This window comes from Panicum hallii, chromosome 1 (genome assembly GCF_002211085.1).
Source record: "Panicum hallii strain FIL2 chromosome 1, PHallii_v3.1, whole genome shotgun sequence".
NCBI classification, from domain to species: Eukaryota; Viridiplantae; Streptophyta; class Magnoliopsida; order Poales; family Poaceae; genus Panicum; species Panicum hallii.
In genome coordinates this window covers 55735014-55757272 of record NC_038042.1, presented here as the reverse complement: position 1 = coordinate 55757272, position 22259 = coordinate 55735014, and the positions used below count along the sequence as shown (strand labels likewise).

General features: G+C 53.6%; 2 protein-coding genes across 2 annotated transcripts; both read right to left on the bottom strand.

Annotated features, from left to right (window-relative positions):
- Positions 1-7121: 7121 nt before the first annotated feature.
- LOC112892658 (probable trehalose-phosphate phosphatase 4) lies at positions 7122-10144 on the bottom strand. Its single transcript, XM_025959795.1, has 10 exons — positions 9739-10144; positions 9474-9614; positions 9294-9365; positions 9124-9201; positions 8955-9008; positions 8728-8829; positions 8495-8572; positions 8273-8342; positions 8013-8083; positions 7122-7894 (listed from the first exon to the last, which is right to left on the bottom strand). Exons 1-10 carry the CDS (start codon positions 9979-9981, stop codon positions 7721-7723), a joined length of 1083 nt encoding a protein of 360 aa, XP_025815580.1. The 5' UTR covers positions 9982-10144; the 3' UTR covers positions 7122-7720.
- Positions 10145-20039: 9895 nt separating this feature from the next.
- LOC112886323 (ethylene-responsive transcription factor ERF060-like) lies at positions 20040-21933 on the bottom strand. The gene has a single exon (XM_025952193.1). It carries the CDS (start codon positions 21363-21365, stop codon positions 20364-20366), a length of 1002 nt encoding a protein of 333 aa, XP_025807978.1. The 5' UTR covers positions 21366-21933; the 3' UTR covers positions 20040-20363.
- Between the last annotated feature and the right edge of the window lie 326 nt (positions 21934-22259).

Genomic DNA, 22259 nt, shown 5'->3' with positions numbered 1-22259 from the left:
CAACTTCATGGCGTATTAATCACCGACGAAGAAAAATTAACGCTCCAGATTGGCTGCCGTGGAATGATAATCTGGGCGTGATCTTGAACTTTGATGGGCCGTATTTGGGCTCAGTTTCAGACCGATAGGCCTCTTTCACGGCGCTGTAAGCTGTGTGTAATGTTGACGGTGGGCTCGTTTTGTCAATCCAAGAGCGCAGAGTATATGGGCTTACTATTTGTTTCAGGGAGTTCATTTCTGCATTAGTTGGGCTTGTGATAGAAAAGTATGGGCTTTTCCAAAATCTCAATATCTCTATGGGCCAAGATCAGTAGAATCAAACGACATCAGGCTTCAGCAGCAACTGCCTAAAAGATCATCTAAAAAAAAACACTCTATCTGGATCAAAGAAAGAAAATCCGCCAGAATGCTTCAAAGTCCAACCAAAACGTAAAACAAATGCATTCCCAAATGACCAACCATGTTCTTAGGTTCGGTGGAAACTTACACGTGCGTCACTTTCCGCATGTGCTTGATCTTCCTTGCCAACCTGACACTCTTTGTGTGGACAATCATGACTGCATAACATAATCCAGTAACAAATCCCTCACATTTTCCATACTGTTTCCACTTTCCAACCAGAGAGAGAGAGAGAGAGAGAGCTCCAACGACCGGTCACCTATCATTGTGTATTTTTTGTAGGCATTTCCCGGGCGGCGCCAGACCGGCCGGACGACGGTTGACCCCGCCGCCGGCGCGAGTCCGCGGCGCGGAGAAGGACAAGGGCCGACGCCGAGCCCAGTCAGCACTGCGACGCTCCGGCGATCTCATCGCTCGCCGCGATCCTATTCTTTAGCGGCGTCGCTGTCACAATCCCCTGTCTGTCTTTACCTCCGAATGTATACAACTATACAACAAGTAGTGCGCTGCGTTTTTTTTTCCCTCACATCCCGTCACTTTCGTGGATGCTAACAAAGACCGGCCCGGAAATGGACTCGGAATAGGAAGGATGCATGCAATGCTAACAACCGTCACTCTGAAAGTGCGGCTCCGACCGCTATGGTTTAACCACCCCGAAAGAGACTGCCTGGATCGTTGATCGTTTTGGTTAATGCGGCATCAGAGATGGTTTTAGTTGGGGCAAGCAATCAGGAGCAGGTCGCGAGTGCCAATCAGATCTTAACTAGAGACTTAAAAACAGGTCTTAGGAGGATTCGAACAGCTGACCTATAGCTAGTCATTTCGCTGTCGTCGTCGTCGAGTTATTACTTATTACTAGTAGCTGAGTTTGTTCTTGGGTCCGTAGGCCGTAGCGTAACCTTACAAGCAGCAGCTACTTTGATTGGACATGTTTTTTTGGCTGTTCCGTTGTTTTCTTTGCAATTGAGTTTGAGAGCAGGTTCCTGTGCTGTTCTAATTGCTTTGTCTGCCTGGCTGTCGTCGCGCAGATGGCCACGATATGATTGCTCTGATTACCATACATGTAGCTCGAGAGAAACCATATGTCGGCGTCTCTGGATAAGTACGTCTTCGTCGGCTTCTGGCCCTGCATGCACATTAGCAATGAGGCAGTGGCAACACCAGTAAAAAAAAGAATGAAACAACATACCAGTAAAATTTTCACCCGGGTCTGGAGTGGTAGATATTACTACCCTCTAGTTTGCAGCTAACTGACACGTATATACATGATCACAGGGACTATATATGTCAGTTTTGCTGGTAGTAACAACAGGAAGGTAAGATTTGACGCAGAGTTTGTTTTCTATAACGTAAGAAAACATACTCCTAGGTGGCATGACACTTGAACCGTGTTTAAGTACTACTAGAACAAACATTACATGCTGATCTATCGATGATAGAAACAAGCAGGAGCCAAACTTTAACAACGAAATTAAAATACAGGTCGCATGATCTGTCGACTAATGCGTGCGTGATAGACAGGAGCTGCTAGTACTAATTTTTGGCGTGTTACGAGTCCGAACGAATCAAGTACGGCTTCGGTTGGCTGCAGGTTTGCTGGATAAACATAAACCTACTGGAAGCACATGCCCACATGGTTTGGGACCTCAGCCCCCTATAGAAGATCAACACGTCGATCTTCGCGAACCCCGCGCTCAACTTATCCGCGCACGGAGCGCGCCGCATAAACAAAGTTAATTACCGCCCGAATCTGCGCGCACGGGCACACGAGATCGCCGTCCGGGGGGCGAGGAGGCAGCGATCGTGCGCGAGCTCGGCCCGTGTACCGACTCGACCCGTTAGCACATTAACAATGCTGCCGTGCACTGACCCAGGGCACAAGCCCTCTTCTCGCAAACAAGCGAACCCTCTCGTCTCGAGGAGGAGGATCGGAGGAGGAGGAAGAGCTGCAGCTGTAACTTGCAAGTTGCAACCAGACGCCCTGCAGGCGGCCGCCCCGGGCCGGGCCATCCCTGCCGCCGCGCCCGGGCGCGCCGGGCGTCGACACGTGTCCACCTGCCGCCGCGACGCCGGAGCCGACACGTCGCGGCGGACACGACGCACGGGCGGCCCCGGCACGGCCGCGGCGCAGGCGGCCCGGTGCCGCGCGGTGCGTACGTGACCGGACGACGCTGGCGCCGGTCGGGCTAGCTGCCCGCCCCGCGGCCGCTAGCCTTTCGGAGTCCGGAGACCGCGCCGCGCGCCGGGGCGTGGCGGGGGGCACACGGCCAGACGAGTGGGACGACCCTGACTGGCCTAACCTAACCCGATCGGCGTCTTGTCTCTGCGCGCTGGCGCCTGCCGAGCCGGGGAAAAAGCGGGCTCCCTAGCTAGCGCGCGCGCCCACGGCACACGAGAGCGCGACACATCCGCGACGCCGCACGGCGCCCCCCCCCCCCCCCCCCCCCCCCCCGCGGGGGCCGGCCAAGGGCTCGCGCGCGCGCAGGACGGCACGCCGGACAGTCCCCGGCGGCAGTCACCTCACGGAGCTATCAAGCGCTTTCTACTCGTCGGCACAACAGTTGGATGCTTGCAAGCAACGAAGTCCTGTACTCGCCCGCCCACTTGCTCGCCGTACCCTGCGCCGGCTGAATTGTCCAAGCTTCTTTTACAAACCTAAGATTTGAGCTACGCAACGTGCTACATTGCTGCGTGCCTAGGGCGAGGCGGTAGGAGCAAGAAGCTAGGTGAATTTGTGCGATCGATAAGGCTATGCGCGCGACCTACGACGAGCCTCGCTTCTGATCTCGCTCGCCGGCGACCGATCGGCCAATGCTTTTGGAGCAAATGAGCAGGAGCACTAGTACAGCTAGCAGGCAGCAGCTAGCACAGAACAGGGAAGAAGGCGGCGTGCCCGCATGGGACGGGACGGGCTAGCCGATAAAGATCCGGCATCTATCGGGCGGCTATTTGACATGACCGGCAGGCGGTTAAGTTATTCCTCGCCTGGCACGGTCACACCTGGCTTCTACTGGCTAATCGAGCTAGATTAGGCCCATGATTGGCACGCATTAGATTCTCAGCAGCCATGCCGCTGCCGGTTGGCTGGCTGCCCTTGCACGCGTACGTGGTGCTTGCGTTGCCAATAAGCAAGCAGAGAGAGCCTGAGGCTGGCTGTCAAAGCTAAGCTCTCAGATTCAGAGGCGTACGAGAGCTGGGACTCGAAGAGAGCAGCAGGCTAGCACCGTCAGATTCGGCAGCAGTGCAGGACCGACCGGAGCGGAGCCAAGCCAACCACCGGGCACCAATAATGAGGGGCCATCTAGGGCATGGTTAGTTGCAAGTGTTTTATCCCGGGCGGGCGGGGGCTCAGCTCGATCAGGCGCCCCGCCAATCATGAGCCGAGACACAGTGGAGTCCCCTGCTTTCCACATAGGAAAGGCGACGTGGGGGTGGCAAATTTAGCGTGCGCGAGGGGACACTTGTCAAACGTCAAACCCTTTTTCGGAACACTTACCGCTCGCTGTTCCAGCGACGCCCTCCCTCTGCCTTGCCTGCCTCCTCTAGCTAAGCTACCCAAAGCCACGCCACGGCAGGGTGACCGATCGCTCGAGGGTGGTGGTGCTAGGTGCAGCTGCGCCCGCACGAACGCGAAAAGCGCCGCGGCTTTAGTGGATTCCAACTCCCTCCTCAACCATCAGATTCCTTTCCACATAATCCCCGCCCTGCGGCCAGTCACGCCGTGCCCTTTCCGTCGTCGTCGATCGCCCATCCGTCGACCCTCCATACCTAAAAGACCAAGCTTCATGTGGCGGCTGACTACAACATTAGCAGCAGGACGTACGCCGTAATGCCCCGGCCATGGAAACGCCCATCGATCATCAGTCTCTCTCTCGCTCGCGCTGTCTCTGAATCTCTGGTAGATGCTCCGATCCTTTGACCTTTCTCTCCGATCTTTGCCGCCATGGAACTGTTGCTTGCTTCTCGGTAGTCAGTACTAACTGACACACGCACAGCAAAATATATGTGGAACCGTACCTCTGGAGACGTGAGGAACTCGGACCGGATTAAACAAACCCTCAACCGCTGCATTGAGGCGCGCGGCGAGTACGCTCCGGCTAGATTGTTTAGGGTGAATAGATCGCTCCACCTGGGAGCCATGTGCTGCGGGCCGGGGGTTCGTCTCGATCGTTCTGGCTCCGCTCGCCCGCCTCGCTCGCCGGTGTCCCTTGATTCAAGGGCAGCAGGCAGCTTTCTCGTCCATCTCCGGCGCCTTTGGCTCGCTGCTGACAGATAAAATACAGATGCAAAGCAGCAGCAGCAGCCTGGATCTGTATAAACTAGCCATTCCTCCCTGCACCCTATAATGGTTGCAACGCCTATTCTATTGCGTCGATCCTCTTTTAACCCCTCTTGTTTAATCGCCGGTTGAGTTGGGGGATCTCAATGCCAGCTGATTAGAGGGAGATGCATGGTTTTATTCTATCGGTGGTCACTGCCTAGCGCCTAGCTGAGTGTGTGTGCGCGCGCTCAAGGCGCGCCGCATGCTCTTGAATAATGCCCTGTTGCATGCTTGGGTTCGCGTGTGGGGACATGGGAAACACACAATGCCCCCGGGCAGTTAGCTACTTGCTACTGCCTAGTACTTCTACAGTTCTACTCATCTTGGGCGGCCTTGCGAGAAGAGAGCTTCGTTTCGTTGCGTCAGTGGTCAATGTTTTGTTACTGCTTCTAATAAAAGATTTAGAACTGCTTGAAGGTCGTACTGAAACTACTGCAGCTATATACAAGAGCTCTAATTTGCAGCCGGGACATGATGAGATGGTGACACGCACAGTACTGCAGCACAACAGCTCGATCGCCTCGTTGTCGTTGCTGCAGGGACGAGTCATTTTTATCGGCTCCTGATTGGATTGCAGCAAATAACACTTGAATCGAGCCAAAGCAGCGGGTTGGTTGGTTGCTGGTGGCCGGCGGCGTCCCAATTAAAGGCAAAAAAAGACGACATAAAGTACGAGAAATGAGGCCAGTCTGAGTCGTCCCTGAGCATCGATCGATCGCATGCCACCACACCTTTCCTGGGATCGACCCATAGGTCCAAGTCCAAACGGAAACCCTACCCGGCTGGGCCCCTGCAGTGTGCAACCATCAGAGACCACTGTGCAGAGTGCAGGCGCAGCGAGGGGACGATGGATCGCCGGGGGAGGATGCGCGGGGTGTGCTTCTGCTTCCGGCGGCCGGTTGGTTGGAGTGAATAATGCACTGCACTGGAGGCTCGATCGACGGCGATCGACGATAAGGTTTTATTTTCAATTTAATTGAGAAGGTGCTCCGGTTGGTGGATGCTTTCTAGTATCAGATGGAAGCCCAAATCATGTACCAGCTTCATCAGGTAATGTGACTACTAATAGACTGCATGCTGCAGATTCCAGCAGTGCTGTATGCACAGTGTACAGATGTGTTCTGCACAAATATGCATGCAGGACAAACGGCCAAAGAGGAGCCGCTAGCATCAGTGCAAGGAAAGAAGGAGTACTGCATTATTGTGTGTGATTGGCAATGCTTCCATTCTCAGCAGCAGTTACCCAGTTACCCCTTTCATTCCATCACAGCCAGGAAGCCCATCTCTGGCGCTGATATAAAAACCTATGCATCATACGAGTGATAATTGGTGGTCCCCCAGCAGTCAACTCTTGGGCATGCAGCAGCACGCATATGGTCTCTGATAAAGATCCACCGATCAGCATTTCGAGCACTACTCACTGGCTTCACCTTTTCAGCACCGGAACATGAGCTAGTGCTCTAGAAGTAGAACTGCCCTGTACACCACCATGCAATCACATGATCGATCGAGAATATGCATCGAATCATTGCGAGAATCGTCATATCTGGACAGGGCGCGAGGGAGAACGCACAAGAAGGCGTCTGTCACTTACTGCTTAATCTATGCTCCTGCAGGTGATTAATCTATGCAGGCAGCCTAATGACTCATCCTGAGAGGAGGTTTGGCCTGATCAAGGCCACGAACTCCAGGGATTGTTAATTGCTGGGCCGGTTGATTGTGCCCAATTCCAAGCGCTTTGTTTAGAGGCCAGCAAATCTGATCATATCCCTGGAACTTACTCCCAGTACTTGTTCAAAGATGCACCATAGGATACTTGCACCCATCCACATTCATCATCAGCAAGGATATGATGGACCACGGCATGCATAGTTGGAGGAGCTGAGCCTCCTATTGTATGTCGTCTGAAGCAACCATGGGATCCAGAGCATGCTGATTGATGTGCGAGTTGGTGTGTAGGCGCATGTAGATCTCTGCTACGCGCATCGATCGCCGCCCCAATGAGCTGTCCCCATCGTACAATACACCCAAAAAAGAATCCAGGAGCTCGCCGTAGAATATCGCGGCTTCGTACCCGCGGTAATCGCGGCTGCTTGACACGAATCGGCTGTCCAGAGCTCACACATGATTGCATTATTATTCGCTTTGGAGGTAGCTGCTTGTCATGGTAAGAACTGGCAGGTGAGCCTGGCCTGCAGGGAGATCACGCAGCAAGCTGCTCACATGCCACCCTGCGAGGAGCTTGTACGGCGGCGTTAACTTGCCTCCCCCGGCCAGCTACTTTTCCGCAGCTCACGCTTGCATGCATCAGTGCATATAATTTTTATCGTCATGCGATCATCAAAAGAACAAACAAGTCGCACGGCAGCACGCACGCATCTCGGATCGGTGTACGAGAGGATTGCAGAATAACTCCATTACTTGGATCTTACTTTTACATGCTACATTTTACACAGCAGAGAATGATGAAGGGTACTGAGAACAGTGGTGCCTAGAATATAGTAGCTACTACTACTAATTACATGGGGTGAAGGGAACCTTCTCTTTCTTGCAAAGGTTCCTCTCTTCTAGGACGGCAGGGAGCTTTGCAGATGCCTTCCAAGCCCATGGGGAGACGAGGGACAAAAATAACACGAGAAGGGAGGGTACTGACTACTAGTGGTACATTGCCGGGGTACTGTATTAGACAGCAACACCAACATGCTCCAACATTTTCAGTGAGGGGCTGAGCACAGGCGGCGGCGGAGTTGTGTTGTGTGTCTTTTCCTCTGTGGCGCGCGCGGCACGGTGGGGGCGGGGAATCGAAGAACATGCGTGGAACGCAGCAACCACCACGAGTCCGTTTCGGAGGCTACCACACAGGCTAAGAAGAATCGTCAGAGGGGGGAAAATTGGTGGTGGGGTATGTTCGCATGATTGGACACCGATTCGATCGGTCCGTCGATTGACTAGCTAGTCGACCCGCCGCCGACCGGCTGCCGCGCCGAGGCAGCCAGCCAGCTACACCCGCGGCCGGATCATCAGCGGCGGCGGCGACGACTTGCGCTTCCACTCCACCAGCCGAAGCAAGAAGTCCATGACCTCGCTCGGGTCCTGCAGGGAGTAGGAGGCGTTCGTCTCCTTGGGGCACTTGGAGACGAGGATGCCGATGCCCTGACCCCTCTTCCTCAGCACCTGCAGCCATGGTCAATTGCAGCACGATGAGATTTAGTATACGCATCAAGTTGTGCAGGAAAAAGGAACAAGTGGAGCAGTCAAAATCTCCGGTGAGAGGGCGGCGGCGCCAGCGCACCTTGAAAGCATCCTCGTCGGTGCGGTCGTCACCGATGTACACCGGGAGGACGTCGCTGCAGCTGGCGAATCCTGGGGAGGGGATAGCAGGATAGGCGGGGTGTCATCAGGCGATTTGTTTAGGACAGGTGGTGTGATACGCAAGTACTGAATAAAAACTGGGGTGAAAACGATTGTGATGACACGGGCGTGGATACAGGATATCGTCAAGGAAAAAAAGAAAATACGGAGAGGGAATTTGTTTGTCGTAACGCGCCGTACCAAGCGATTCGAGCAGAAACTCCAAGGCCTTGCCCTTGTCCCACATGATGCTCGGACGGATCTCCAGAACCTGGAGCATCAAAGTTCCAGCAGTCTTGATCAGTTTCAGTCACTAGCTAGGACTAGTGGTCTACTATTGCTGGCAAGGACAACTAATCGGCTGTTTCAGTCAAGTTTAATTTGCTGATGAGTTCATGGTCAGAAGATGGAACGAATAATTACCTTCCTCCCTTGAGTGAGCTTCAGCTTGGGGTAGTCCTTGATCACGGCCTTGACTTGCTCGGCCAAAGCATTCCATCTCTGCAGGAAGATCGTCAGGGCGGTGGTTAAGATCAATGGCGAGGATAAATTAACCGCGCGCGCGTGATGCAGCTGCTGCGTTGCAGTATTAAAAGCGCCAGCAGTTCTTGCGTTGAAGTGGCCGGCATCCCAAGACGGAGCAAGGCGCTGCCTACCTTTTCATCCACACATCTGAAGTGCACGGACAGGCAGAACTTGTTGTTCTCCACCTTGGCTCCAGGTGTGGACTTCGTCTTTTCCACCAGCGCCTTGTACACCTGACAAAAAAAGGGGATTCACCGCACGCATGCGCCATTGTTAATCTCCTCTCCGTTGTGCATCACGAGATGATATGCACACAAGTGGGCAAGTGCTCTTCCTCTAATCGGGTTTAGTAGCCTACCTCGTCGATCACGGGGAGGAACTCGCTTGCGGGTTGGCACAGGACCGACTCCGGCTGCAGATTCGAATCAGGGGGGAAGATCGATCAGCCAAAGCGATGGAGAGGGTTGAGAATGGTTGGCGGTGGTCGGGTGAAGTCAAGGAGATGAGAGCGAGGAGAGCGAGCGTACATTGGAGCTTGGTCCCTTGATGTCCATGCCATGGCTGCCGGCGTAGTAGAGCTCCGGGAGGCCGACGAAGTTGCGCACCTGCACCGGGCAAGAACGAGGAAGAAAGCCAAATCAGCATATGAGTGTGTCGAGTGCTCGCGGTGTCGAGACGAGTGGCGCAGGCAATGTACCTTGTCGCGGCAGCGCCCGCTCACGATCGCCGTCGGGAAGTGCTTCGCGACGTCGCGCACCGCCGCCCTCATCTGCGCACCAGGAGCCCGCAAGGGGAGAAGCGTCAGTCAAGAGCGAGCTTTTGGCCGGCCGCCGTGGAATGGAAGGTTGCGCGTCGGTAGAGCAGCTCGAGGCCTCACCGCGTCGCTCATGTAGGCCGTGTCGGGGTCGGCGACGATGGGGGAGAGCGTGCCGTCGTAGTCCAGGAACATGACGATCTTCTTCCCCTTGGACGCGCTGGCAATCTGGTCGAACTTGCCGAGCGCCGACGGGTGCTTCCTCTGCAGGAGACCAAGCAAAGGTTAGCACCTGAAGGCAACAAGCCATGCACCCGCGCGTCCGCAAGCTCCCGACGCGTGTCAAGAAGACGAGCGCGCGGCAGAGAAGAGTAGAAGCGAGACTCACCATCCAGGCCGTGAACTCGTCGACATCGGCGGCGGCGCGGGAGCGAGTGGGGGACGAGGCGCGCATGGCGTCGGCCCAGGTACAGCTGGCCGAGCGCGCGGCGGCCGCGGCCAGGTCGAGGTACCGCAGGGACATGGCGCCGGCAGCCGCGCCCCGGCAAGCCAGGAGCGCCGGGCTCGGGCCCGGCAGCGCCGCCCCGGCCGCAATGCCCATCTCCGACACGACCACGTCCTGGTTCGTCATGTGCTTCGCCTCACCAACGGCCCAGGCTGTAGGCTCGTGCGACGCGAAGACGGCGAGGCCTCCTAGAGCTTCCTGTCCCCAACGCCAAGCACTCGGACGGGAGGAGCACAGCTGGTCAGCTAGCCTGCCTCAGGACTAGGGGCAGTGTGCGGGCTTGCTTCTGAGAGCTCGAGATGGGTGAATGCGAAGTGGAGAGGAGTGCGGGTACTTATAGCTCGGAGGGGTGGGCCCGTAGGGGCCTGCCACGTGGGATCCCGGAGTGGAGCCGACGTGCGGGGGCCACGGTGGTCGCGGGCCTGCTTAGCTGGTAGGCCGGGCCGCCGCCCGCAGCGGCTTTGGTGCATGCTGGCCCTGCTCCCCCCTGCCGTATTGTTTTGTTTTGTAGCATGCAAGGGGCAAGGGGGAAAGCAGCTCCACATATGCACAAGCATAGGACTGCATGCACTTTTTTTTTCTTGCCCATCCTTGTTATTTTGGGGTTTCCGTTATACTCCCTCTTAGTTTCTTAGAAAGATTAGTGGTGCTGTGAAAAGACTTTCAAATCCTCATTTGTTAGCCATATGCGGTTAGTTTTGGCATGCAAATCAAATCTGGCCACTTAGAACATCTCCAAAAGCCTCTGTAAAAGAGTTGGATAAATAAAAATAGATAAAATCCCTTAAAATCAGCATCCAACAGCTTCTCCATATTGCTTCCCTCGCTATCCCTCTTGGCATCTATACCAAACCCGTCGCCCTCGCCATCCCTCTTCCCGCGCGGTCGCAGACACGGATACCCCATCTCCCGCAACGAGCTGCTCCCGCACCTCCCCACCGCCACCACCTCCCGTGCGGAGCTGCTCCCCGTCGGCCCCGTCTCCCGCAACGAGCTTGAGGACAGCGGCGCCGCACCCACCCCCCCCCCCCCCCCCCGCCGGGCCTATCTCTCGTGCGGAGCGGCTCCCAATTAGCCCTATCTCCGGCGACGAGCCGGAGGATGGCGAGCTGCTCCGGACGCCGGTGACCCACGGAGAACGGTGAGCTGCTCCGGCGCGTTGGGGATGGCTGCGACGCCATGAGTGGGCTAGGATGAATATGAAGTGTGATTTGGCTAGTCTGTTGGAGTTTACCGAAATATGGAGAGTGAACCTTGGCTAAATGGATAGCTAAATGGGAATATGAAGAGTGAGATTTGGCTAGACTTTTGAAGATGCTTTTAATTAGGCATGTAGTTGAGATCCAATCTCTAAATTGAATTCTATATGTGATGTTTTTCAAATGCAGAATTGCACTTTTCATAGAATGGATGGAGTATATAGCTAAGTTAAATGTTCTACAACTTTCTTCAAAAAAAATGTTCTACAACCTACCTTTTTTCACATTAGCGTGCATCTCGAAGCTACTTAAGATGGTCATTAAAAACCAAGAGGAACTCTCTCTATGTTCTGAGCAAATTTTAGCTAGCATTGGGGATAAATTTGGTAATCCTTTGGGTAACATCCCCTTCATGTTAAACCCCTCGATGCCACTTTCCAATTATCAATCGACATGAACCTAAGTAAGGTGTGTGCAGCGGTCATGATCAAGATTTGATCTACCACTCTACCAGCTATATTGTTACTTCAATGGCCCTAGGTAAGATAGAGAAGGGGAACTGCTTTTTTTGCGGCCTTTTGCGATAGCTTCCTGTTTTACAGGCGGACTTGCCATACTACATATCACTCCTCCTGAGCTACAAGCACACGGTGATACGGTCATCAGACATCAGTTCATTCGGTCGATGGATGAACTTGACATGCAGTCTCCGTTGGGTTCAATGTAAATCCATATGATACTCCGTTTGGTCTCAAATATAAATCCATGACTTCTATGTTCTAGCAGCCCATACGCTGAAACATAGAAGTTCATCTTAACTTGTTATTGCTGCGTTCGTCGAAAAAGAAAACTTGTTATTTCAGCAAACAAAAAAAAAAACTGAAGAGGGCCACGCTGCATTTCATGGTAGATTGACTTCCGTTCCCTTTTGCTTCTATCTCACCCGCATACACAACATGGTCAGAGTGTCAGAGCATTGACTGATTAAAATGGTAAGATTGAGTTCAGTGCCGGAGTACCCCATTATTTTGTTTCAGCAGTAAAACGACTTTGTGGTCCATCTTGTACAAATCGGAGCGAGAGCATGCGCAGGGCATGGCGAGGTAACCAAGCGGACTAAATTCACCGAACCTAGACGCCTGTCCACCAAGAAGGGAAGAGGTTTAGCAGTACTAGTTAATTCTGTTCCAAGTTAAATTTCCCAATTTGGCAATAGTTAATTTTGGAAGTTCCTCTCACCGTTCCATCTGGAGTAACAGGACAAAATAGAGCCTTCTCCAGCTGATACACACACAACATTGTTGTTGAGTTCTTTAATCTAGACAAAACAAGACAGTGACTTGTTATTTCTTGGTTATTATTATTTTTGTCTCTAACAATGAAATTGGTTAGTAATTCTTTCCCTGAACAAAGATGATACCAACATACACATAGATGCTTGACACTTCAATTATACACTAATCTCAGCTGCTACTCCACATGTTAGGAACCGCCCATTTTTCAAAGAAGATTTGAAGAGCAATAATAGATTCCTCCGATATCCTTGCTGCTACATGTCTACATATATATAGCCGGATTTCGCGCTTCTAATAGTCTCTTCTTCTTTTTTGTCCGGGAATGGTATTGATTGTAACTGAAACACTAAAGATACATATATATATATATATATATAATATACATATGCTTAACCCGTACAATTATGTGCTAAGCACCCTGCTGCTGCTTCACATGTTAGGAACCGCCTATTCTGATTCTTCCTGCTGTCAAGTGCTGTGGTCTATAAAGACAAACCCCTTAACGAAAGAAGAGTCAACTAACTACAATTCTCTGAAACCTAAGTTGGGCACTCAGCAGCTTTCATTGGGCAGTATCTGCTCTGGCTTTTACGCTGTTCATTTGTCTGATACTCTTCACTAAAAGATGTAGAGTTTTTTTATATAAAAAAAAACCGGCCCAACATTGTTAGTGGTGGCAACAACCGGGAACAGCAAGCTAAACAACTACCACACTATAGTACACCGCTACCAATCTCCCTTGCTTTATCACCCGTGTCTGCGTGCGTACTTGCAAGCAACAGAGCATACAGATTTTATTTGATAATCATGTTCATGGGTCGGAAAGATGGGGATAGGTTACAGGTAGGTCAAGCTCGTCCAGAAATGGTTAGAGATATCATTAGCTGATGATCCCTTCACGAGCATTGCTGCGTGCCATGCGCATTTGAGATGGAAAGATAAAAAGGGGATTTTATCTGAGCATGCACCCGGCACCGGGGGGGGGAAAACTGAGATTTATTTTCAGGGCCGTCGCTGTCGGGCCGAGCTTGCTAGTGCGCGTAAAATGGGAGGAAAGGGGGAAAAGCTAGGGGATGGCAGGAACATCGCCGTGTAAATTGAAAGAACGCGGCCGCTTTCCGCGTCGCACCACCCGAGTACCACCCATCGTTTTCTGCTTCATCCTCCCCCGCCCTGCTTTTCGCCTTTTCCCTTCTTTAATTCGCACCAACAAAATAAAAGTGACTTTTGCGAGAGAGGGGGAAAAAATCGGCCCCATGAATTTGCTTGCATTGCTACCGTTTCCCTAACAGCCAGGACAAATGCATTTTATATTCAAGGATCTAGTGAGCAGGATGCTGCTTAGTTGGAATGCTATCTAGTTGCCAAACTGAAATCGGTTTCTTGCACTCCTGGCAGCTCGGCTAGCTACCTGGTTCTAGTTGAAGAGTTGGAATGGAAAACATGGTTGTATTCAGAGCGATGAAGTTTGCAACGCCGGAATGCATGCGGGCTTCATGACCTCTGTCTCTACACGTGTTCCGTGTAGTACGCCCTGAGCGCGACGCACCTGAAACCACCGGTACCGTGCACGGCATCCGCCGACCAGCACCCTTGTGTTGACGGATACACGTGTCTCCTTTGTTCTGCGGATGGACGAAATGACGAGGGAAGGTTGAACTGTACGGACCGTAGGCACGCACGTTTCGTGAACCGCCAACGTGAGGAGGGATCCCAAGTTGCGAGCTCGATCTAGTAGTTCGTACAGTGACGGAGGGACGGACAGCGCACGCTGTTGCAGCCTGTTGGAGCTTGCAGCTCGGCGATCGGGTGACAAGAGACGAGCGCCAGCTCTCTGGTTTCCGGCGGGTGAAACGACAAGGGATCCCAACAGCTCGCGCGCCGTCCAAGCTCCAGAGCGAGCCACGCCTGCATCGCCTCGCACAGTCACGCGGACCACGGCCCGGCCGGGCATGCCGCCCCCGCTGGCCGCCTTGTGGTTCCCCCGGCCCCGGCCCCCACGGCCGCACGCACGCACACCTCGCCCGTGCTGCGGCCATGGGGCTCCTCCGGTCGAGTCAGCCGCTCACCTTTCCATCTCGCCGCTGCCACCCCTGCCGGGCCCGGGTCGCGTGCATCGCCTCATCGACGCTTGCGGCCGGCCGCCGGCCTGCCCGCCGCCTGCGCGTTCTTGTTTCTGGCGGCCGGCCGGCCTTGCGTGAGGGCAGTCGCGTGGCAACGCAGCATGTGTCGCGCGTCCGCACGCACGTCGTTTCGCGTCAACTTGTGGCTCGTGAGGGAGGGCGGACGGGACGGGACCGGGTCGACGCGACGGGACCTGCCCGTACGTGGAACCAATCCGCGCACGCGCCGCCTTTCTCTCGCTTGCTCGCCCGTTCGCCGTGCCAGTTTGTCACAGTCGAGCTCGAGCCCGAGACAGCGAGACTGGTGTGGCTGTGGTGGGCGGCAGTGGCGCGCCTCTGGGGCGTGCGCGCCGGACCGTGACCGACCGGCCGGCCGGCCGGGTTCCGGGCTGCGGGGCTCCCACCTCGGTTGGCGCGCGGCCAATCCCCACGGCCGCAAGTACGCGGCCGCCTGGCGGGCACCGTGCGCCCCGTCGTCGGGGCCACACGGCGTGGCGCTACCTTGCACGAGAGCCCCAAGTAGAAGCGGCCAGGCTTCCGAGCCCGAGCACGCAGCCATGAGCCTTCAGCCTTGCATAGTTGCAAGCACCCATTCATCCATCATCCATCGGCCGGGCTCCCTGTCTGTCTGTATGCTGTCGTGTCGGATTGCGTGTAGCTATAGGTGATCAGTGATCAGATGCACGGGAGCGCAGACCCAGGCCAGGACGGTTATTTTGGATTTATTCATTCTTTTTGGTGCCTGCGGGTCGTGCCATTTCCGACCTGTCAGCAGTGTCTACGCAAACTGGTGTTACACAATGTTGCATGGTTTCGTTCGGGACAAAATGCAGCACAGGAATATCCTTTTCCTAATCTCGTTATGAACTCTTAAGTCTTAGGTCCTGTTTGGATAAACTAGGTCCAATGGTTATTAGCTAGGATTATCTGAGTGGAGTCGTGGAGACAGCTAGTATTAGCTGGGTGGAAGTTGTTAGCTGGATTTACTTAATTTGTATCAACTGTACTTAATTTATTAGCTGGAAGTTGTTAGTTGGATTTGAACTTGAGCTTAGACTAGTAAAATGAAAGAGTTGCGCGCATTTTGCTATCCAGCTATAGCCCTGTTTGTTTCTGCTTATTTTGGATTTTGAAGGCTCGATTTTAAAAAATTCAAAAGTTGGATGACTCGCAGAATCGAGACTCCCAGCTGATTATGGATTCTCGATTCTCGATTCTGAGAGTCATCCGACTTTTAAATTTTCTAAAATCCAGCCTTCAAAATTCAAAATAAATGAAAACAAACAGGACCTATGTACTACCGAGATGCATACGCATGGATCCTTGCTTGTAGCTAGGGCTCTCCCTCTAGTGGAGCTGAGACCTGAGCTAGATCACCGGTCGTGGGCACACTGCACACCGGAGCTAGCAATAAACTAGTAAGAGCATGGTCAATATAGCTAGTGGAACTGCCCCTGAGAGCCAAGCTCCTCTCTCTCTCTCTCCCCTCCTTTTTCTCTTCCAAGTCAGCAAAATTGATGACTAGCTTAGCTATAGAACTATTATTGTACTTGCTCTACTGCATGCCGTCTAGTGAGTGATATATAATTGTGTACTAGCAAGTTGCATACTTGCACCCTGTATATTCTATTTATATATATATATATTGTATATATCCTAGTGGACTAACCAATAACCTGGGATCGTAGATCATGCTAGAACAGAAAAAAGATCAGAGGTGCGACGCTGGGGAAATTAAAGGAGCTAGCTACGAGCCGTGATGGACAGCACCTTTGGATTTCACGTGGCCCAAAAGGTTCCCGTCTTTTCCTCGAGTCATTTTATACAAAAGACGGGCTCGCCATTGGCCGCCACCATCTCCCACCAATAATCGCAATCGCCCCCCGGCCTGCGCGGCCTCACATGGACGGTTTTGAACGGCAGCTAGCCTTGCTATTGGAGTTCCCTGCCGCGCTGCGTGGTCAAGCTCAAGCACAAGCAAGTGCACGCCGCCACACGGGAATCGAATCTAACGCTTTGACCTAGATTCTGGAATCTCGAAACAGCACGCGAGATTCCATCGGCATATGTTACTGACTCGCCACGCACTGCTCTGCTAGCTGCTCGGCATCAGAATTCAGACGGGGGCCTGGCCGCGCCCGGGGGGCAAGCCAGGCGCTCGTGCCGTGTCAGCCGGTCACATGCATGCGTCGATCACCGGCTCGAACTTGTCATGTCGTTTCTTGCATTGGAAGCCTGACCTCGCCGGGGCCAAGTCTGTCTGGTCTAGTTGCTGGCCTAGTGGACTGCGGCTGCTGCTGCTGCAAGTGCACAGTGCCAGCACTATACTATACACGTGTTGGTGCCGGGCGGCCCGTGTGTCTGCAGGCTTGCCTAGCTAGTTCCAAATGTGGGTGCGCAGCGTATGGTACTATTGGTATTTAGACATGTTTTCCTGGGGCCACCGCGTGTAGGGCAAGTCATCATGAAACGCAACATTGCCTTAGTTTGATTTTTTTTTTCTTTGCTTCGTTACTAATTTCCTACTAAGAGATCATACAATAAGAATCACAATCAGATTCGACAAAAGTCTTCTGGAAGAAGAATAAACTCCCTAGCAAAAACAAATCAAGAGCAAATATTCTCAGGACACGAAAAGGCCGACGAATTCGAACATGAATTATATAGCACCGTGGTTTTTTTTTTGAGTGTGATATAGCACCGTGGTGTGCGTGTGGACGTGCGGTGCATGCACAATGTGGCCTTCGGTGGCCTGTGAAATCTTGCTGGGCCGTATGGTTGAGCCCACGACGACAATCCACACTATCTTGTGGTCGAAGCCAGCACACACCTAGGGGGCCGCCCGCAGTTGTAGGCCGCGTGCCTATCTGCTCAAGATTCAAATTGGCACCAGATATTTTGTTGGGCCAACACGATACTGAGCCCGCGTACACGTCATAAAGCGCTTCCGGCCCAGGACAGCCCTTTTGCTTGAGACAAGTCAGACAACTGGACCACGTGTAACGTGGGCTGTAGCTTCGAACGCGGGCCAGATTGCAGCAGGCTCCCAGGTCCCCAGCCTCTCCTCCGAATCGAATTCTCCGCCACTTTCTCCCTGCGCTTCCTTTCGATTTTCTCACAAGAGAAGATCAGCGAACGCCGTACTAGGTCTTACTAGCGACCACTGGCAGGCCGCAAAATTCTCACGGAGGGTACAAGGTATAACTATCTGCCCCCGTAGCCGCCGCATGGTCTCCGTCGCGATCATCGAACGCCGCTCAGTCCGGGGCCCTAAACCTTCGCGTGCTTTGCAAGCGGAGCCGCGTAGGATGCACGACACGGCCACCTCAGGAGCTCGCTTTTTTCAGCAAGGAAAACGATGGCCACGGCTACGGCGTGCAGACGTGAGCAGAAGCCTCCAAAGCGTGGCGCCGGAGCCGGACAGGAAAGGACAGGCAGATGGCGCCGGTCTGCCGGAGAAGAAGAGCTACCAAGTCGTGGGTGCCGCCTGCGTGGCGCGGCAGTTAAACCTAACCAGACTTTAGTGGTTAAAATTCCGAAGCGCGGAGGGCTCCAAGCGCCTCGCCTGCTGCCAATGAACAGCAGGGACAGCACGGATCATCTTGATCCCCAGCTCTGATCACCTCACCTTTGACGCCTGCCCTGTAGGTTAATCCGTTCATCTCCATGGTTACTGCAGTTCGTTACTGGAGGATTAAGAGGTAGCAAACAATAAGCACATCACATCCTAGTGGCCAACCTGTTTGACGCCAGCCAAACAGAAGAGACGGACTGGACGAGTGATCTGCTCGCTCCGGCGCCGGTACCCTATCATGGAACGCCCGTTCGCATCTTGCAGTTGGCGGATTCCACCGCCGCACAAGTCCGGGGAGCCGGAGAGCGAGCCAAATAAGTTGGGCAGGTAGCCGCACGCCGGAGGCCGCCGGGATATAATTACCGGTCCACCTCGCCGGCGCTTTCCACGACTTCGACGGCCCCTCTCTAGCCCCTACGGGCTACGGCAGATTCGGGCGATGTGAAAAGCATCGTATGCCCTCCGGACTCTGCCGCCTTTTTTCGATCTCATCAAATCCGCCTATATCTCCCCGATTATTTCCGCGCCATCCGCCGTGTTTTGTTTTCCTGCCAAATGGCAGCGCAAAAAAGGCATGCCGTTTGTTTCTTGTGATGGAGAATTCTCTCTGTGCATGCTATCTTCTCTTTGCTCTTGGCGTTTCGGGTAAGAATAAAGGAGCAGCGCAAGGGCAACAGCCTAACATGTGTGTGTGCTTGGTTGTCAAGCATGGAGATGTATATTTTGGCTTAGCTGCAACTACGAGTGGCTGCGGGGAGATTGCACCCAGATGAAAGCAAAGTTGCAAATACTTTCGATGGAAGGGAATGCAAGTGCAAATGTGCCATGGAAATTCTCTCTGCACGAATACGGAAACTTTTTTGTCATGTGTGTGAACAGAGCTGTCGAGAGCTGCACCTGTCATTTAGGTCTCTTCGTCAGGCAAATTTCGCAGAAGGTACAATCAACTGTTCTTTGGTTCTTTTGCACAGCAATTGCTGGAGGGAATGAGAACAAAGGGACAGAGAGATAGGCCGTAGGCGCCTCCCTCGTAGAGACTAGAGACTCGAGACTAGAGAGGCCGTTGGTTGGGGATGCCTCATTATCTGCGGCCTCTCTTTTTGCTCGTCTTTCTTTCACCGGCGAGTGGCGACTTCGATAAGCGGATTAAAGAAATGCGTCTAGTGGCAGTGGAAGGAAAAGGCCGTCGGGTGCGGAGGCGATGAGGATTGGCTGGTCCGCCGCGGCCATAAGGTCGTTTTCACGGGGATAAGCTTGAGAAATGCTGCTGATGGGCTCGGCCGGCGGTCCTCCGGATGCTTCTTCTGCCGCAAATTGCATGGCCGTCTTTTTTGGAATAAGAAAAATGGACGGTGAATGGGCGTCCCGGCTTAGTGCTCTCGTGTGCATCCTAACCAAACCACAATCGTCAGGGTACGGGTAGTGGTAGATGGCTGAATAATCCTATAGCTCATGACTAGTTGCTCCTAGGTCGCCGGCTAATGATAGGAGTTACAGCTAACTCACTGCATGCGTGGAACACTGAAGACTTGAAGAAGACTCTGTCGGATCAACTTAACGCACTAATCAGATGTGCTTCCCTTGTTTGGTTTCTTTGAAGATCATGACTGGTTAGTGGGCACTAGCTCGATCAGAGTATGGAGCTGTAGCAATATGAATTAGCCGGCCGGACTCTATTCAATGATGGGTAGGTTGGAGCTCTGTAGCGTAAACAATCTTCTTTCTATTCATACTTCACCTTCATCAGCACTTGACGGTTCATACTTGGCACGCTGAAGTTCCTTGAAAGCATAATTATAAGCTTTCTATGAGGAGTTGTGGCTTGTGGCAGTACAGATAAATGCAAGCATCCAACAGGAAAATCTTCAGCTCTGCCTTTGTTTCCAAGATGTTGCAGCCAGCATCACCTCAACAAGCAGCTTAGATCACAAGTCACAGGTGTACAAATCACACATGCAAGACCAAGGAAGATGCAACACTGATCACACATGGGTACGTACATAAGCTAGATGGATTAAGCTGCAACAGATAACAATAACAAGGGATTACACCTGACCTCCTCGACTGGCCGTGCCGTGAGAAAAAACAACCGGCAGCTCAACCAGGAGATTAACACGTACTGACTGCTACATCATCACAACACTGGACGACTTACTGGCTGCTAGTTTACTCATTGCTACTCGCAGCCACCATGGCCGATGTCTAAAATGCCATCGAGCCACCGCAGCTGCAAAAACCCAAATGAAAATTACACGGAGCTGTCATTGAGCTGACTGACTGAATCTTTGCTACTACTATAATAGTTGCAGTTGATTCTTCATGAGAGGATGGAGTCCCAGTCGATCTCCCAGGACGGGTACTTGCGCAGGTGGAAGGCCTCCGTCTCGTCCCACGGCGCCTCCGTGAAGTCCAGCTTCGCCATCTCCGGGACGGGCGGCACCTGCGTCGGGGAAGGCGGGGAGCCGGCGGACACCGACTCCTCCTCCCCCTCCGTCGACGCCGAGCACTTGGGCGAGTCCGGCGGGGACGCGGCCGAGGACTCGGCGTCGGGGGAGCCGCTCTTGGACCCGGCGAGGGACTGGCAGATGGCCGTGAGCTTCGCGTCCACGGAGGCGTGGAGCGGCCCGGCGAGGTGCGCCCCGCCGCGGCGGAGGGCGGGGAAGTTGAGGCGCGCCATGTCCCCGCGGAGGCGGAACGCCGCCTTATCGTAGGCGAGCGCCGCGTCCTCGGCGGTGTCGAAGGTGCCCAGCCACAGCCGCGTGCGGTTCTTGGGGAGGCGGATCTCCGCCACCCACTTACCCCAGTGGCGCTGGCGCACGCCGCGGTACAGCTTGGACTGCGCCGGCGCTAGCGGCGGCGACCCGGACTGCTTCATCGGCTGCGCCCGCGGGCCCAGGAACGCCACGTGCAGTCCCCTCTGCTGCTGCTGCATCATGAACTGGGCCTGGATCTGCTGGATCTGGGCCGGGCCGAGCTGGTTCAGGCCCATGGTCCCAGTCACGCCCGTCGCCGCCGAAGCAGCAGCGTACGGCGACGAGTACAGGGGCGGAAGCTGCGAGAAAGACGACGACGAGGTGGCGGCGGTGGTGGGAAGAGGCGAGGTGGCGAAGTTGGTGTAGGAGGGTGTGGACATGTAAGAATCTTGGGTGATAGAGGAAGAGGATGAGTAGTAGTGGTAGGGGGAGGAAGACGAAGAGGAAGAAGCACTCGTTATAAAAGGTTCGAGTGCTTTCGCGAGCTCCTGATCCGAAGAAGAGGAGGCGGCGATCTGGTGTGCACTAGTGTTGTAGTACTTGTACATATCTATGGCTGCGGCCATTTTGACTAGATGGAGAAGCTTGGATGGAGCTAGAAGAAGAGGCTGGGGAGAACTAAAAACGGGAAGAAATAAAAGGAGCTTTTTTATGCAAAATCAAAGTAGAAAAAAGGTTTGGAAATCAGCGCCGTTCCTCAATAAAAGTAGAGAAACAGCGGGGTTTGTGCAAAGAAAAAGGGTTGGTGAACAAGAAGGGTATTGCAAAAGAACCCTTTAAAAGGCCAAAAGGCGGCAAGAATCCAGAAGAGAAAAAAGGTTCTCTGGATCTCTGTTCCTCCTAGGAGAGGTGTGATGAGGTGAGAAAAAATCCAAACCCAAGAACAAACTTCCTCTGAGGATTCAAATAAACCCAAAGGAAGAGCCTTCTTGAACCGGACCTTTCTTGTGCTGTGCAAGCGTCCCTGCTGCTAAAAAGAATCAGAGAGTTCAGAGAACAAACCTGTCGCCGATGATCTGCTTGCTCGGATCGCTCAACCTCACCGTGGAGTGGAATGGGGATGTGGCTTGTGGCTTCGTGTTCTTGTGGGGTGGGGGTGGGTTGAGGCGTCTCTCTGGGGAAGAACGGCTCTGGCGGCCAGGGCCTTTTATAGTGCCAGGCTTGAGGCCGTGCACGCGAAGCCAAGCGAGCATCTCTTCCTCGCTGTTCATTGCGATTTCTTCTCCGCGGAGGATTAGCACAAAATGATTAGATTAATCAGCTAAACAACGCCCCCTGAAAATTATTAAAAAAATGCAATTTGGAAGCAAGGGCTGTTGGCTGTTGCTCTCGTCCATGGCGTCATCCCACGCGAGGTAGCACGCGCGAGCGCCAAGTCGCAGCCAGTTGTGATCTGCCACGTGTGCTCCCGTGTAGGCGATTCTCGTGTGATTGGGGTTGGGGGATGGTGGGCTGGATTG